Below are 15,904 nucleotides of genomic sequence, written 5' to 3' on the forward strand. Positions count from 1 at the left end.
AACGCAGTCTATACTTCCTGTCTGGAGAAAGTATGATTTCATTCATTCTGGCAAGAAACATCAGTGTTTATCAGGAAAACTTACCTTTATCTAGTCACACAGAGAAAAATATAATTCCAAAGGTATTATATAACATTAATATTTTTATCTGCTTTGTATGTAATGCTCTAAATTCTTTGAAAAATCTAAAATGGTGAAGATACCACTTTAGCATTTACTAATGGGGCACTTTGCTAGTTACTAGGCACCAAAAATATTCTACAAGACAAGATTGATGTACTGTTTTATCCAACTGTTCTTAAGTATGTTTATATTGTTTTGTTTAAGTATGTCTATACTTTCACTGTTTTTCATGAAATTCAGTTATGGGTGGGTAGGGAAAGAAAACTCTCCTAAAAATTACAAAAAATAGAAAAAAATTCAGCTTTCCATATAGGTAATTTTATTAAGAAATACTGTTTGAAATATTAACTCTACTAGTTTATATATAAAATAGTTCCTGAAAGTGAAAAGCCTGTTATGAGCTTCTTTATGATATCTCTTTTGTAAAGGAAAAGACTTGCTAAAGAAAAGCTCTGAATTTTGACTCTCAACATACTGACAAAGTTCCGTTTAAAAGATAATCCAGGGAGCTTGTTTCCCTGTAAATGCTTTTCAAGACTTGGAGTCATTTGTTTGAAATCAACATTTTTCAGTCAAACCATATCAAATGTGTGATACAACATAAAAACTGCTAATAAAGGCACCCAGTGCTTTAGTCTCTGAAGCCCATTGAAAAGTAGGTAGGTGGGGCTGTTGACCAGGGAGAGAGGGTTCAAATCTTACATGGATCAAGTTTCCCCAGCTTGCATTTGGTTGGTGGCCCTTTTGGCTTAGGTTACAGACTTGGAGGCTATCCCTTCTATGACACTAATTTTAGAGCAAGGAAGGTAAAAATATATATAGTCATGCAAAGCTCCTTGACAGACACCTCAACCAGAAATGAACAGTTATGCATAAAACCTGGCCTGTCTCTCACTGCAGTGAGGAAGGATCACCCATCCATTTGGCATCTCTCTCTTGCTTATGGTCCATGCCCAGCTGTTCTGTTTAACCAAAACAATATAGAAGAGCTAGTAAAGAAACTAGGCTGGCTGTTGCTGGCTTGCTGTGGCCCAAGAAGGCCTGAGACTGGCTAGTTTATTAAAAGGACTATTACTTTGACATTGACTTATGTGTTATCAAATATTGGCACTGTGTAGGGATTCTGTCTTTAAAATGAAGGAATTAGCTGGGAGCTCATGACTGTAGTCCTCAAAAGGCTGAGGTCTGAGGATAATGGTTCAAAGCCAGCCCAGAAAGTAAAGGTAGTGAGATTCTTTTCTGCTGTTAACTACCAGAAGACCAGAAGTAGAGCCGTGGCTCTAAGTAACAGAATGCTATCACTGTGAAAAGTGCTGAGGGATAGCAACCAGGCCCTGAGTTCAAGTCCTACTACTGACAAAAAGAAAAAAAAAACAAAAACAACTCTTCAACTTCTTTGCACAGATATTGTAATTGACATACACATATGTATATGAATTTCAATGATACGATTTGTATGTGTGCATTAAAATAACCCAAACACATCAGGTTAATGATTAGAACAACAATTGGACAATGTTAAACCCTTTGTACTTACCTAACAAATACTTCAATTGTTTGCTTCATGTTTTGCTTAGTTTTATTTTTATGATGCAGAGGATTGATCCCAGTATCTCACTTAGACTAAGCCAACACTCTACTACTGAGCCCCACCATTAGCCTAGAAATATTATTGTTTATCTTCTTTCTGTTGTTGGTTGTAGGGCTTGAACTCAGGGCCTGGGTGCTGTCCCTGAGCCTCTTTGTGCTCAAGGCTAGTGCTCTACCACTTGAGCCATAGCACCATTTCTGGTTTTTGAGTGGTTATTTGGAGATGAGTCTCATAGGGACTTTTCTGCCTGCCTGGGCCAGCTTGCACAATCCTCAGAAGATCTGGAGCCTCCTGACAAGTCTGAGCCACCAGCGCCCAGCTGTTTGTCTTTTTCTAACCGCCCATTTTAAGTAAACAGGGAACACAATCCCTTTGAGAGTATCCATATAATATGGAGCTCAGCTCTGCCTACATACTGCACATAATCACTCCTGCTCATTCTTGTGCACATGGTCTGCAGCTCACGTGGTGTTCTCAGTCCAAACTTCTTCCAAGCAGTAGAAAACTGTAATTACCGTGTTTCTAGAGGAGCTGGATGAATACATTAAGAATATGTTTTCTGACCTCTGTGATTGCTATTTATTATGCAGGATTATCAAGAGGAAATTGCTGTTGCCCAAGAGAACAAAATACAGCTCCAGCAAATGGGAGAGCGGCTGGCAAAAGCCAGCCACGAAAGCAAAGCCTCAGAGATTGAATACAAGCTTGGAAAGGTCAACGACCGGTGGCAGCATCTCCTGGATCTCATCACAGCCAGGTAAAAAGCGCTGTCTCATTAGGACACTTGTGTGCAGAGTTTTAAAATCTTTTCAGTCCCCCATCATGGAAGCGATGAGGTAATCCAGCAAATCACCGTCTCTTTCTGGGTTATCCCATCATTTGGGGGAAGTGTTTGTGCAGTCCTCACAAATTCATGAACTGAAAGCTCGCATTCTTCTTTTACGGAGCCAGTGGAAATGAGAGTCTGTCAGGTTTATCTGCTTGCTGGTTGGTTGTCTTCTGGGCAGGAAGTGAGCAGCACCTGGTGTGGTCGGCATGTGTTAGGCTTCCTGTGTGGGAAGACAGCAGGTGTGTGCCACCATGCCCCACTCATCCTGGGGAGTCATGTGTCAGAGACTTTCAGACCCTGAGAATGAAACCACCGAGACCACCTGTCTCGAGGACTTCACGGTAGGAAGGCACACACACAGCAAAACCCCAGGAAAACAGTGAGCCCTTCTCATTTTCCACAAAGAGATGGCAACACCTTGTTGGAATTCTTCAACCATCCATATGCATGAAAGTTGAGCGTTCTAGCACTATGATCTGCCTCCTCGCTGCCCGACCACTACACTGAGAGCAAAATCTTTAAAAATCAAGTCCTCTTTTGTGCTCCAAGTACCCTGATTAGGGAGGTCTCCCCCAGATCCCAATGGCTGGACTGACTTGAGTGTCCATGTAACCCAGGCACACGAGTTTAACATCTAAACTTCCTTTAGAGCTTTCACTGTGTCTGTGCTGTGGTGAGAAATGTGGATGTGCGGTGCCAAAACCACCTTCATTGTGATACCCCACGTGTTCAGACTCGCGTCCATTCATAACATTTTGAGGGACTTTTCAGGTCAGAGTTTTCTAGCTGTTCTTCAGTTTACTTTCCCCAAAGACACATGAATAGCCTTTCACTAATAATAATGGTTATAAGATGTATACATATGCATGTATGTGTATGTATGTATATATATGTATATATGTGTATGTATGTATTATCCAATTATATAAATATTCAATATATGAATATAGAAGTATATCTAATTTATTTACGTACATACATACATACATATATATAGGTATGGTCCATTTCCAGTTGACTTCTTTAAAAGCAGACTCCATAATGTATTAAGCATTAATTTGCCCTGGAGTTTAATACCATATTGGATTCACCAGCTCCCTTTAGGTCCTCACATTTGTTTTCTGCTTCCTTGTTTTCCTGTTTACTGGTACAGAGTAGATGAGCGTTTCCATACTTGTCTTTAGCCACAACACCACTCCTAAAATAGTTCCTTACTTCAGTTTATTCTCAACTTTCCCACAAAACATACATGACCTTTATATTTGGGAAAGGTTGATATTTCTCATCTATTCAATATAGGAAATTTGGAAAAATTTGATACTCACAAAAGAAAGCAGTTACCTGTAAGCTTCCTGTAAAAAAATAGATTTTTTCTCCAGTTCTTTCACATAACATGCTATTTTGTCACCTTAGGTCATTTTTTGAGGGTCCTTCCTGCTTGAAAATTGGCTTTTTAAGACATATTTATTGTCTTTACATAGTTGTACTAAGCAGGTCCTATTCAACAGAGCAGTTTGTGACTATAGCATCACCTGATATGTCACCCCTTCCAATCATCTCCTTGTCTTACTTTTGTTAGTTGTTTAGGATTTGTATTGCATTTATTTTGCCATTTCACAAAGCAGTTTAGGCATATAGTGCATCTTGATCTGTGTCATCCCTTCAACATTTTCACCCCGCCCTTTGGCTCATTCCTTCCCTTATTTTTCTTGATTGTGTTGTCTCTACAAGTGTGTTCTCCTATAGACAAATCAAAAGAAGACTAATTTTTCCTAATCATCATTCTCCAGTAATCTATTAGGAAAGTTCTCTAGATACTTTCCCACAGAATAGCTTTTCCTCTGGTCTTCTCAAACAACCCCCAAAGTCCTACTTATACTGTTGAACAAGAAGAAAAAGAGAAGTTGCTTCATTTCCTGCTACAATTTGCTGTATTTAGTGGTTTTGTGAGTGTTTTGGGGTTTTTTTCCCCTGCAAAGAGCCTTCCCAGTGTGACAAACAATCCAAAAGAAAAGTCGCCTGGACTCACTTCTGTGGGTAATGTGTGTGCAGCCAACATTATTTTTGCTATCCTTTCTTTAGAGCCATGCCCTCCTCCTCTGGACAGATTACACTGAGCTTCCCCCCCCCCTTCTTACCCTCGTGGCCTACATTCCAGGAGATCAGGCCTGGCACATGTTAATGAATGTGTTTTATTTAGAAACATGACCACTTGTCAGTGCTCAGTGTCATGTTATCAGGCAGAGGCCACCACCATTTGTCTAGCGTGAACATTGTTATACGTCTGTGTGTCCTAGACCAGAAGACATTTTCACCCCTACACAGAGCGTAGCTTTTTTTTGCTCAGCAGAGCCTAACTTTTGCAAGAGGAAGCTTCATGGTGGTGGTGACCGATTTCCGCACCGTGGGGATGGCAGAGGATGGCTGTGTGGACGGCGAGCTCCCAGACTGTGACTGCGATGTCACCAGGCAGGCGTTCCCTTGAATTTCTTCCACTGTGCATAGTTTTCGGGTTACATGAGGCTTATAGGATAGATGCCGGAAGTTTTAATCCAAGATTGCTTTGGCCAATGTGAAGGGAAAGTGACGGGTGTTAGGGGGTGGTAGGTCATGTCCTCCCAGGAGTTGTTGGTTTGTTTTCTCGTTCCTCCGCTGGGCATGTGCAGATGCAGGGAAAGGTTGCTGGGCCATGGGATGACTTGGTAGTCCGGTTGTCTCTGGGGTGTATGCGTCATGCAAATAGCATGGCAACAGTGGAGGCAGAGACAGACATGGGAAAGAGATTCAGAAAAAGACCCAGTTGGTCTATCATCTGCTATTTAAAGGACGGATTCTGATGCAACTCCAGTTCAGCCTTAGCTACTTCAGAGCTCCCAAACTCTCTTTAATAAATCTCTTTATAAATTCTAAAATTATAAATTTTAAAAAATCACATTTCAGAGGGCTGGAGGATTTTGTGTGTGAGATGTAGCAGCTTTTGTGTATGTTTGTCATTTGGGGCCTTTAAACAATTACTATAGTAATTAAACGTATCAGTATTAAGATGTTACTATTGATATTTACATAGGATACATGGAAATGCATAAAATTATGTCTGTACTGTAATGATGACACCATGTAAATATTTAGCTTGTAATCTTTTTCATTTTAACTAATGATATAATGGAAAATGCTACTTTATTTAATTTTTTTAACCATGTAATTCACCATTTCTTTAGATGAATAGAATTCACTAATGGTGCTTTGGGTTCTATTATACTTAGAATTTGGGTTTTGTTTTGGGTTCTGACTATATGATTTGAAGGAAAGGAGTGATATACTATATATGTGTGGATGTGTATGGACTGGGCATGTAGAGTATCTGCATAAATACATAAACATGTGCATGCATAGTCATGGGCTGGTTTATTAGGATTCTGCATTACAATATCTCTTTCAAAAGTCACCTGCCTGAGATTCCCACTGGACTAGGACAGGCAAGCTAGGACCCACAAGGACTTGTGGATTGGCTAGGCTTGTGTGCTCACGCATACACAGATGCCATAGAAGTAGGCATCTCATTTGAATTATAATCCTAGATACTACCAAAAGCCCAAACTTCTGACAATGCTAAATAAAAAGAAGTATTATGATATTACAACCAGGGATTTCCTTTAAAGGAAGAAGGGGAAATCCATGAGATATTTCTTCTGGAAAAGAACAATCTCTACCATGAAAATATCAAATTTAATACACTACAGTAAATGTATATGGGCTTTCCTGCCCACTTCTCCCATTCTCATGTCTACACCCCCCTGCCCACACTCAGTGCTGTTTGTACTAAAATATGCTTTCCTTAAAATGAAAAGAACCACTTAACTGTTACCCCCATGGACTTTACTAAATTTATACTTTATTTTGAAAGAGGAACTTGTCCCTGATGAACTGTATGAATATTCGTTTCCGTGTCACAATGCCCCTGACACATTACGCACTAACCATGCTGTCTTGGAGTTCATTCAGTCTATAAGATTACGAATCTTGCCATTTATTTTGCTCTTATAGGCAGTGCAATAGAATTGTGTTTACTCACCTCCCTTTGTGCTGTGGATCTCTAGCTGATACCTATCAGCTTTGAGTCAGGAATATGAATGGATTGTTATTGCTTTGATGAACAGACCATTTACAACTCTTACACCTACAGGAAGGAAGAACATATTTAATATCATGATGAATACTTTTAAACTACAATGTTCACTGCAAATACTTTATGTCAACGAGTTGCTCATTGTTAGTTCGCACTGGAGCAATGTCTGGTTTTAAACTAAACACTGAGATTAATCTGTAGCAGGAGAAGAGAATGTGCACATCCTTAGTTCAGCTTTCTAAAGAACTTCCCATGGAGGGAACCACCACAGGAATGCCAGGGGATTGCAATAAAGGGAGTCAGGATGCTGCAGCATCTCCAGGACCCTAACAATGCCATGAGGTTGCAGTACAACCCCATTCTGAACCATAGTTGGCCCTCTGACCACCAAGTGTGAGGACAGGAAGCTGGTGAGGTGGGAGAGCTTGCAGGGATGACCGGCTTCCGAGGGCCAAGTCAGGACAGACATCTCAATACTGTGCATCCTCCTCTCGTTCTGCTCCTGAAGGTCCATTCGATATGACCAAGGAAGGTCATGCTAATTTCCATGCCCATCTCATAATCCTGGGCAGGATGTGCCAAGAGATGCAGAAGGATGTACACTGTCATTTACCCACCCACTGTCATTTGTCCGAAATCGAGCCTTTATGAATGAAGGGAACGTGAGTGGCTTGTATGTGAAAAGTCTTGGAAATATTGTTCAAGGTCATCACCATCAAGGGTCAAAAAGGGCTGGGTGTGCTTTGAGCTTCCAACGCTAATTAGGAAATTCTTATCTTGAGTGAAATTGTGAGTCATGATAAACATAGCAGCAGTTTCATCACCAATCAACAGAATACATTGTGCAATATGAATATAATTTTTTAAATCCGGGGGCTATTTTCTAACAAAATAATTCTCAACTAACTTGAGAGTCATTTTCCAAATTACGAAAGTGATTGACATGTAGGTGCTGCTGTTATAGCTAATCAAGCACAGGTAGAGTGGTGAGTTTTAGTTGCTGGTCACGGTGAAGAGTTCTTCAGAAGCACTGGTGTGACACTGACTTGACAACAATGACAAGGAGGAGAGGTGATTATGTCAGGTTGGGGGTTGCATTTTCACTTGAGAGAGAAGCACTCATTGATCAAAAACAGTCAAAGAAGAGATTCGATTGATTGTAAGGAACTACAAATAAATTAAAACGATCAAGGTGCTTTAGAGATGTTACAAGTTCTTTAGAATAGTGGCTGTGGATGGAAGAGGCTTGTTGGGAATCTCTGGGGTGGAGAGGCAGAGCTGGGAGTTTGCACATGAGGGCTGAAAGCACCCTCGACCAATTCTACATCCCGCTTTGAGAAGGATTCACTTAAAACTGCAGCTGAGTACAGATGCGAAATCCTGATGTTTGTGAGTGTGAGCTGAGGACATTCTGTTGAAGAATCTCCTTAAAATGCGTCCCATCCCCACAGTCTTAAAACTCACATTGCTCTTGACATTCTTTTTCAACCTCTTCAAGTGGGCCAAGATGACATACTTTGCTTATCTTCTGTTTACCTAAATTAAGAACAATGACTATAAGCTGGTCTATTTCCTCAACCAAAAGAAGACTCATGAACTAAAGGTGTAACAGTTGTGAAGTTTTTAGTCATGTATCACTACGGCCTTTCGGTTTAGAGCAATCTATGTACACTCAGTCATGTCAGGCCCACCAGAACAGATCATCGATACTTGCTATTACCTTATGATAACACAGTAAAAAGCATTGCTCTATCCATCCCAAACTCCTTCTCATGCTCTGCCCACATGGAAGTGTCTTCCCATGTACACACTCTCACTTATGTGCCCTTGACCTAGTGTGACCTTGCTGGGTACCCATCTGCCTCCCCCTGCCTCCCCAGCATCCCTGCTTCACACCTACATTCGTTTATACTTGCTCCTCCCTTTACGTCTCTATCTGGCTGCTTTTCTGCCTAAAACTGTTATAGGCTATTCCAAGTAATAAACTTCATTAACCTGAGCAAACAAAAACTTATTCTTTCTTTGCACAGTGATCTTTATGGAACTACCTACTCATATTCCTAGCCTGTTTTTCTAAAACATGGTACACATTTGTTTACCATAAGTACCTTACACAGGCTGCATGCATCCTACATCCACGTCTTATGGGTGCACAGTCTATGAGGAAGTCCCGTACAGGCTCCACAGCCCTTCTTCTGGTCAGAAATGAGGGTCTCTGCAGTTTCTCTACAGTAGGGGTGACTATTCCTTCTCAGATTTCAGCATCTGTCAGAATCACCTGGAGAGCCTGTGCAGTGGGCAGAGTCTCTGGCCAGTCAGACACAGTAGGACTGGATTGAGTTGTGGAATCTCTCTTGGCATGAGGTCAACCAAGCAACTCTGGCTTAGGTACCTTTTGATCACCCTGACCTGTATTTCTCCTGAACCTCCTGTTTCAAGTCTGTGCTGTACTTTCCTGGTTTTCCTCCTCTTTTTCAGTTATTTTTATCTTAGCCTGTGATCCCTCCTTGAATCAACCTACCTCTCTCTCTCTCTCTCTCTCTCTCTCTCTCTCTCTCTCTCTCTCTCTCTCTCTCTCTCTCTCTGTGTGTGTGTGTGTGTGTGTGTGTGTGTGTGTGTGTGTGTACACCAGTACTGGGACTTGAACTCAAGGCCTCAGCATGGTCTCTGAGCCTTTGTACACAAGGTTAGCACTCTGCCACTTGAGCCACAGTTCCTCTTTTGGCAATAAGAGTCTCATAGACTTTCCTGTCCAGGCTGACTTTTAACTGCAATCTCTGGATTGCAGCCTTCTGTTATAGACATGAGCCACTGTCACCTGGCTTGAAAGAATCAGCCTTTCAAAATTCCTCCTACACAGTCTAAGACCCTCCCTCTAGGCTGGGCATCCAGAAAAAAAATGTTTTAGTTTATTCTTCTCTCTGCACTTTAGAAATGCATTTTGATTTTTCTACCAAGTCTGTCAGGCACATAAAAACCAAACAATGCAGTCTACCTCCCAAGAACCTGGGAGATCCAGAAAGCCATTCAAATGGAAAACCCTGGCCCTTGGTCTCCTTGTGTCTCATATCATTCCGACTGAGGACCACAGCAACTGGGTTTTATGAAATCCTCACTTTGCAGATGAGGAAACCGAGGCACAGGGAGGTTCTGCCCTGTGGCCTAAGCTATACAGCCTGCCAGAAAGAATCTAGGAGTTTGGGCTATCAACCCAATGTTTGTTTCTGTCAGTGGAGGCCACAGGAAAAGGCCTCTTGCCCATGCTATTGGCACTGGATGTTCATCTTCTCTGCCCACAGGGTGAAAAAGCTGAAGGAGACACTGGTGGCTGTGCAGCAGCTGGATAAAAACATGAGCAGCCTGAGGACATGGCTGGCTCACATGGAATCAGAGCTGGCCAAGCCCATCGTCTATGATTCCTGTAATTCCGAAGAAATACAGAAGAAACTCAATGAACAACAGGTAAATCTGAGAACAGGTAGAAAGCTGTTAGATGCTTGTAATCCTGGCCAACAAGTACATGTGAGATGTACTTGGCATGGAGGATCAAGGCAGGACCACTGAAAATGGAGTGGATGTGTATAGGGAAGTATTAGAGGCAAACTTTTTGTCCAGCTCCCTAATCTGGGAAGTTAGTAGGTGAAGATAAATAGTCCAAGTGTAGTACTACACATAAATAATCCCAGCTACTCAAGAGGTAGAGATAGGAAGGATCATGACTTGAGTTCAGCCTAGGCAAAAAGTAAGTGAAACCTCATATGATTCAAAGATCAAGGTTGGCACAGTGGTGCCCACCTAGGATTCCAGCATTTCAGGAGGCAAAAGTAGAAAGATCATGGCCTCCCAGGCCAACATCACTAGATCTTATCTGAAAAATAAGTAAAGCAAAAAGGAATGGAGACATGGCTTGAGAGAGGTTAAACTGCAGTCCACTTCCTGCTCCTCAAGAAAAGAAAGGAAGAAAGAAATAGCATAAACATGTAAGCTAAAAATATTGAAGTAAATACCAGAAGAAAGATCTTGAGGCTGGTTGCCGGTGGCTCATGCCTATAAGGAAGCTGAGGTCTGAGAATCATGGTTCAAAGCCAGCTCAGGTAGGAAAGACTGTGAGGCGCTTATCTCCAATACCCTACTTGAGAAGGCTGGAAGTGACACTGTGGCTCAAGTGGTAGAGCACTAGTCTCGAGCACAAAGAGGTTCAGGGACAGCACCCAGGCCTGGAGTTCAAGCCTGTGGAATGAGAATTTCCAATTAAATTGAAATTACATGGCAAGAAACATATGCATAGCAGTGATTCAAACTAGATTCAAATTCTATCAGTAGCAATCTTTGTTTTGGGGAAAATGCATATATATATTTTAAGTTAGGAGTCCCTTGAAATATTTTTCAATGTAAGTGAATGAGCTTACCTTGGAGATTTGAACTCATTAAAATAGATATATTTTAAGAGAATTTATCTTCTAATGTCTATAAACGCTCTAAAACTTAAAGGTATGATTAATACACTCAACTACTTCTCACAGACTTCAAAAAATAGTATGAAGGAGATAAATAGAAGGAGTAACACTGAAAACATAAACACGAGACTTCTGAATAAGTTGAGGAATTGCTAGAACAAGAGAAAAGCTGGAAAAATTTGAGTACTGTGTCCACAAAATTGAAAAACATTAGTAAATAGGCAGAAAGTGATACTTTTGTATGTCTCCCTTTCAGCAATGGAACTTTGACTTGTTTTTGTGTGAACTGAGTCAAAAGCCTATGTTTATCCATTTTCAGGCAATGCTTAAACGATACCTAAGCTAATCTGCTAATTAGAAGAAAAGGCTTAGTTTATTGTTTCGGAGGTTTCAGGCTCTTGTCTGCTTGGACCTGTTTCTTTGGGCTTGACACAGCAGCCCCATATCATGGTGTATTCACCATGCATCCAAATGAGAAATGTAGTAGATTGGAGCATAAATAGTGCCTTGAGGACATGTCTCTCCCAATGACTTACCTTCCTTCTTCCAGATCCATCCCTTCTGGTAGCACCAGAGGCTGTGGACCAAGGCTTTATTTAACACATGGGCCTTCCTGGAACTATTTCAGATCTGGACTATAGAAAAGATCACTGGAGAAGATAGTGCAGGATTTGTGTTTGTATTCTATGCAGTTAATATGAAGATTTCACATAGGGAAGTTGGGGAAAATTCAATTCCGTAGTTTTCATGACAAACTCTATTTCTGTGCTGCATTTTAAATTGTCCTCTGAGGAAACTGCAGCTGCTAATTATCATCATTTTAGAATAAATAGATCCTACCTTCTTTGAACCATGGTGGCATTCACAGTTTAGAACAGCTCATGGAGCTCTGAAAACCTAAATCTCAGCCCTGGAGCACTGGCTGTTCCAGGGGCAAATAGAATCTACCAATCGATCCATCCGTGAATGAAGTGATTGATTTGAATGGAAGCAACAGACCTGTAGCATCTAGAGTGAGACAGCCCTCAGGTCATAAAAGACGAAAGCTGGCTTCACCCAGGCTCATCTGATTTGCTCGATCAGTTTACATTGTTGAATTAATTGCTCACATAGCCCGAGTCTTTCCAGGCCCATTTTTCTCACCCTGTCCCCCCGAGCTTGCCTGGTAGCACAAGCGGGGTCCCAGGGCCTCCTGCATTCCAGGGGGTGAGAGCCAAGTCCTGGGGTCCTCAGGGCTGGCCTTGGTCCAGAGCAGGGCCGGGTCCATGCGCCCTCACCCAGTGGATTGCGCCTGTGCCCCGCAGGAGCTGCAGCGGGACATAGAGAAGCACAGCACCGGAGTGGCCTCCGTCCTCAACCTGTGCGAGGTCCTGCTCCACGACTGCGATGCCTGCGCCACCGATGCCGAGTGCGACTCCATCCAGCAGGCCACGCGCAACCTGGACCGCCGCTGGAGAAACATCTGCGCCATGTCCATGGAGAGGAGGCTCAAGTGAGCGCGCTGGCCTGGCTAGGAGGGCGGGGGGCCCAGGAACGAAAGGCGGTCACCAGGCTCCCTGTGCGTCTCCCTCCGGTGGTGACAACAGCTGCCAACAGCCTTGGCTTCTCCCATGCTGCCACCCAGGTTCAGGAGGGGAGGGGCGCAGGCCAAAGGTAATCAAAGCCAAGCTCCCTCTGATCCGATCCAAACATAAAAATATGCCTACTTGCCAAGCAGTTGTCATTTTATAGACTTTGTGCTTCTGAAAAGAATACCATTCCTCTTTGGAAAAATCAAACAAGAACTATATATACCCATAATCCTGACTGCTCCGGAGGATGAGATCGCAGTTCAAAGCCAGCCGCATTATAGTCTGTGAGATTCTTACCTCCCATGAGCCACCAAAAAGCTGTGGAAGTAGAGCTGTGGCTCAAGTCGGTGTTAGAGTGCCAGCCTTGAACAACAACAACAACAAAAATCCAAGTAACAACATTCACCACGTCCTGGGTTCAAGCCCTAGTACTGGCATAAAAATAAACACATTTGTCCTTTAAAGCCCTTCATAATTTAATATGGTGAAAGAAATTGTAATGTGTCATTAAAAAATATTGTACTGCCCAAGAATAAAATCATTGTACTCTCTAGAAAGCCCAGTATCTCTAGAAAGCCCAGTATTTGTTGTGGATGGCTTTGATGTAGGACTTCAATGAATTTTCCAGACCCAAGGTTTATTCCTACAAAACACAGACGTGAGGATACACTAGCATGAAGTATTTCCTTGGAAACAATTGGGAAAATTCATGTACTGCGCTTATAATATTCAATTTGACTTAATTCCAAATCCAGAACTGCAGGACATATGTGGGGGAAAGAAACAGCTGTTTTATTTTAGCTCACACAGTTGTCTTTCTCCCCCCTCCCCTCCCTCCTCTCTCTCTTCCCTCTCCCTGGTCAGTTTGGCTCAAGGCACAGTTATTGTTTGGCATGGCAGCTGCTCATTTGGGCACTGTGAATCCCATGGCAGGCATTGCAAAGCACTCTTTAGTCCACGCAGTCTTAAATAATGTGAGTCTGTTCTTTCATTTGTGCTCTCAGAATTGAAGAGACGTGGCGATTGTGGCAGAAGTTTCTGGATGACTATTCCCGTTTTGAAGACTGGCTGAAGACTTCGGAAAGGACAGCTGCTTTCCCCAGCTCTTCTGGGGTGCTCTATACCATTGCCAAGGAAGAACTAAAGAAATTTGAGGTGATTTATTAGCTCCAAATATTGGATGCATCTTTTGCGCTTAGTGTAACCAACTGTGGTCAGAGCTCCAAGACACGAATTGACTGTCCACCCAGCCGTTATTTATTGAAATTGCGGGCTGATGGCCGGGTAGCCATCCTTAACGTTGCCTTTTAAGCAGGCGGAGGAGGTTGGAATGGAGTTGTCACTGTAAGATCAGCAAGTATTAGAAAGAAAGTAGTAATACAGAGAAATTCCAGCTGGAGCCTGGTTGTATGTGCTTGTAATCACAGCCGTTGGGAGGTAGGGAGAGAAAATCCTTAACTATACAGCAATAACCTGTTGGAAGGGGAGGGGAGGGAGGGAGGGAGTAGGAGAAAGAAGAGGAATAGAAGGAAGAAGAGGAAGAAAAGGAAAAGAAGTAGGGGGAAGAGGAAGAGGAGGAGGAAGGAGGGAGAGAGAATGAAGGAGGAGGAAATTTATTGAGGTATCTCGAGGGGAAGAGGGGGAATAAATTTTGGTTGAGTAGTCATAAATGGAGATATGTATATATGGATAGCAACATTTATTTCAGACTCTGAAATAAATGTTATTCTGAGTTGAATGGTGTTAAGTCCAGAGAAAACAATTCCTGTAGAAATAATTTTCCTTTGAAAAGTTCTAGGAAAAAACCCTAGTAAACAGCAGTGGACTTGAGGTGAACCCCAAATTGAAAGACTCGTGCTAGAGGAAGTGACCCTGCTCTGTGTCTTTTTACACTCAGCTCCAGAAAGGTCAATCCTTTATAATTGGCTTATACTACAAAGTGGATTATATAAAATCCTCCTTGATGATATTTTAGACTCAGATTTTATAGCAAAAGTTACTTATATTCTCATCTTCAATGACTTTTTTTTATCAAGTATCTTGTAGTTAGTATTCTCAGAGGTAGAAATAATTTGCAGAAGCAGATTTTTTTTGCTCAAGGACAAGTCCTGAGCCTGTTGAATTCTATCAACACTTTGGAGGGGCCTGGTTTTGCTGAGGTGCCATCTCCCATCACCCCAGATGGGAAGAATACTCTAACAGAAGAAACAAAAGCAAAACTTGCCTTTCTTCCTTGAGGTAGCGTGAGGGAATTTTAATTTTTAAAGAACTGAAGATTGAATTCACTATGACAGGAATCTTAAGGGCTTAAGAAGCAATATTTAAAGGAAAGGCATTTACAAGGCTACTATGTGATAGCATGTAAACAATGCAATGACCCAACAGAAACCAAATTGGGGGATGTAGATGAGTACAGTCCAATTAATTATCTGTAAAACTATCAGTACAGCACTAGTGTTCAAGTCAGTCATATGCCATACAAATAAGTATGGGGGAAAGAAAGCTGGGAAAAGAAACATATTTAAATTTAAAAAAAATAGAAAGCTACTTTTATTTTACTGAAGTGCCTTTCTGTTTGTCTTCCTTCCTTCCTCCTTTTCTTTCTTACCTACTTTCTTCCTTTTTCCTTTCCTCCCTCCCCTTCCTTCCTTCGTTCCTTCCTTCTTTTCAAATTTCAGCAATGCCATCTAATAAAAATAAATGAGTAAAATAAAACCTGAATTATATGTTTATACATACATGTATGAATATTTATATTTATTTGTAAATATGAGAATTTATTGCTGTTCCCCATTCTCTCTCTCTCTCTCTCTCTCTCTCTCTCTCTCTCTCTCTCTCTCTCTCTGTCTCTCTCTCTCTGTCTCTCTCTCTGTCTCTCTCTGATGTTCAGTCCTCCATGCTGATTAAGCAGGAATTCTCACTGCTGAGCCATGCCTGCAGGCTTGAGCTTTGGTCCTTGTCTTCCTATGAGATCTTGCTTCCTGCACAGGCACACATCTGGGCAGCCTCTGCTTTTGTCAGCCTTCCCTAGTATACCAGGCATGCACCACTGAGTCCAGCTCTTTCCTGAGATGGAGCACAGGACCTTTTTCCTCCCAGACTGGCCTGGAATCTCAATTCCAACAGTCTCAGTCTCCCAAGTAACTGGGATTGCAGGTTTGAGCCATGGGCGCCTGGCTCTTTCATGTCCTTGATGAATCCAACCTC

General features: G+C 42.0%; 1 protein-coding gene across 1 annotated transcript in view; it reads left to right on the forward strand.

Annotated features, from left to right (window-relative positions):
- Positions 1 to 15,904, forward strand: part of Syne1 (spectrin repeat containing nuclear envelope protein 1) — a 364,140-nt gene that overhangs the window by 319,911 nt on the left and 28,325 nt on the right. Inside the window, exons 130-133 of the mRNA XM_090337945.1 lie at positions 2,305 to 2,471; positions 9,969 to 10,131; positions 12,431 to 12,618; positions 13,702 to 13,852. Of these exons, the coding sequence (XP_090194071.1) occupies positions 2,305 to 2,471; positions 9,969 to 10,131; positions 12,431 to 12,618; positions 13,702 to 13,852 (669 nt within the window). The remainder of the gene's footprint in view (positions 1 to 2,304; positions 2,472 to 9,968; positions 10,132 to 12,430; positions 12,619 to 13,701; positions 13,853 to 15,904) is intronic.

Source organism: Megascapheus bottae, chromosome 8, assembly GCF_031878675.1.
Source record: "Megascapheus bottae isolate mThoBot1 chromosome 8, mThoBot2.hap1, whole genome shotgun sequence".
NCBI lineage: Eukaryota > Metazoa > Chordata > Mammalia > Rodentia > Geomyidae > Megascapheus > Megascapheus bottae.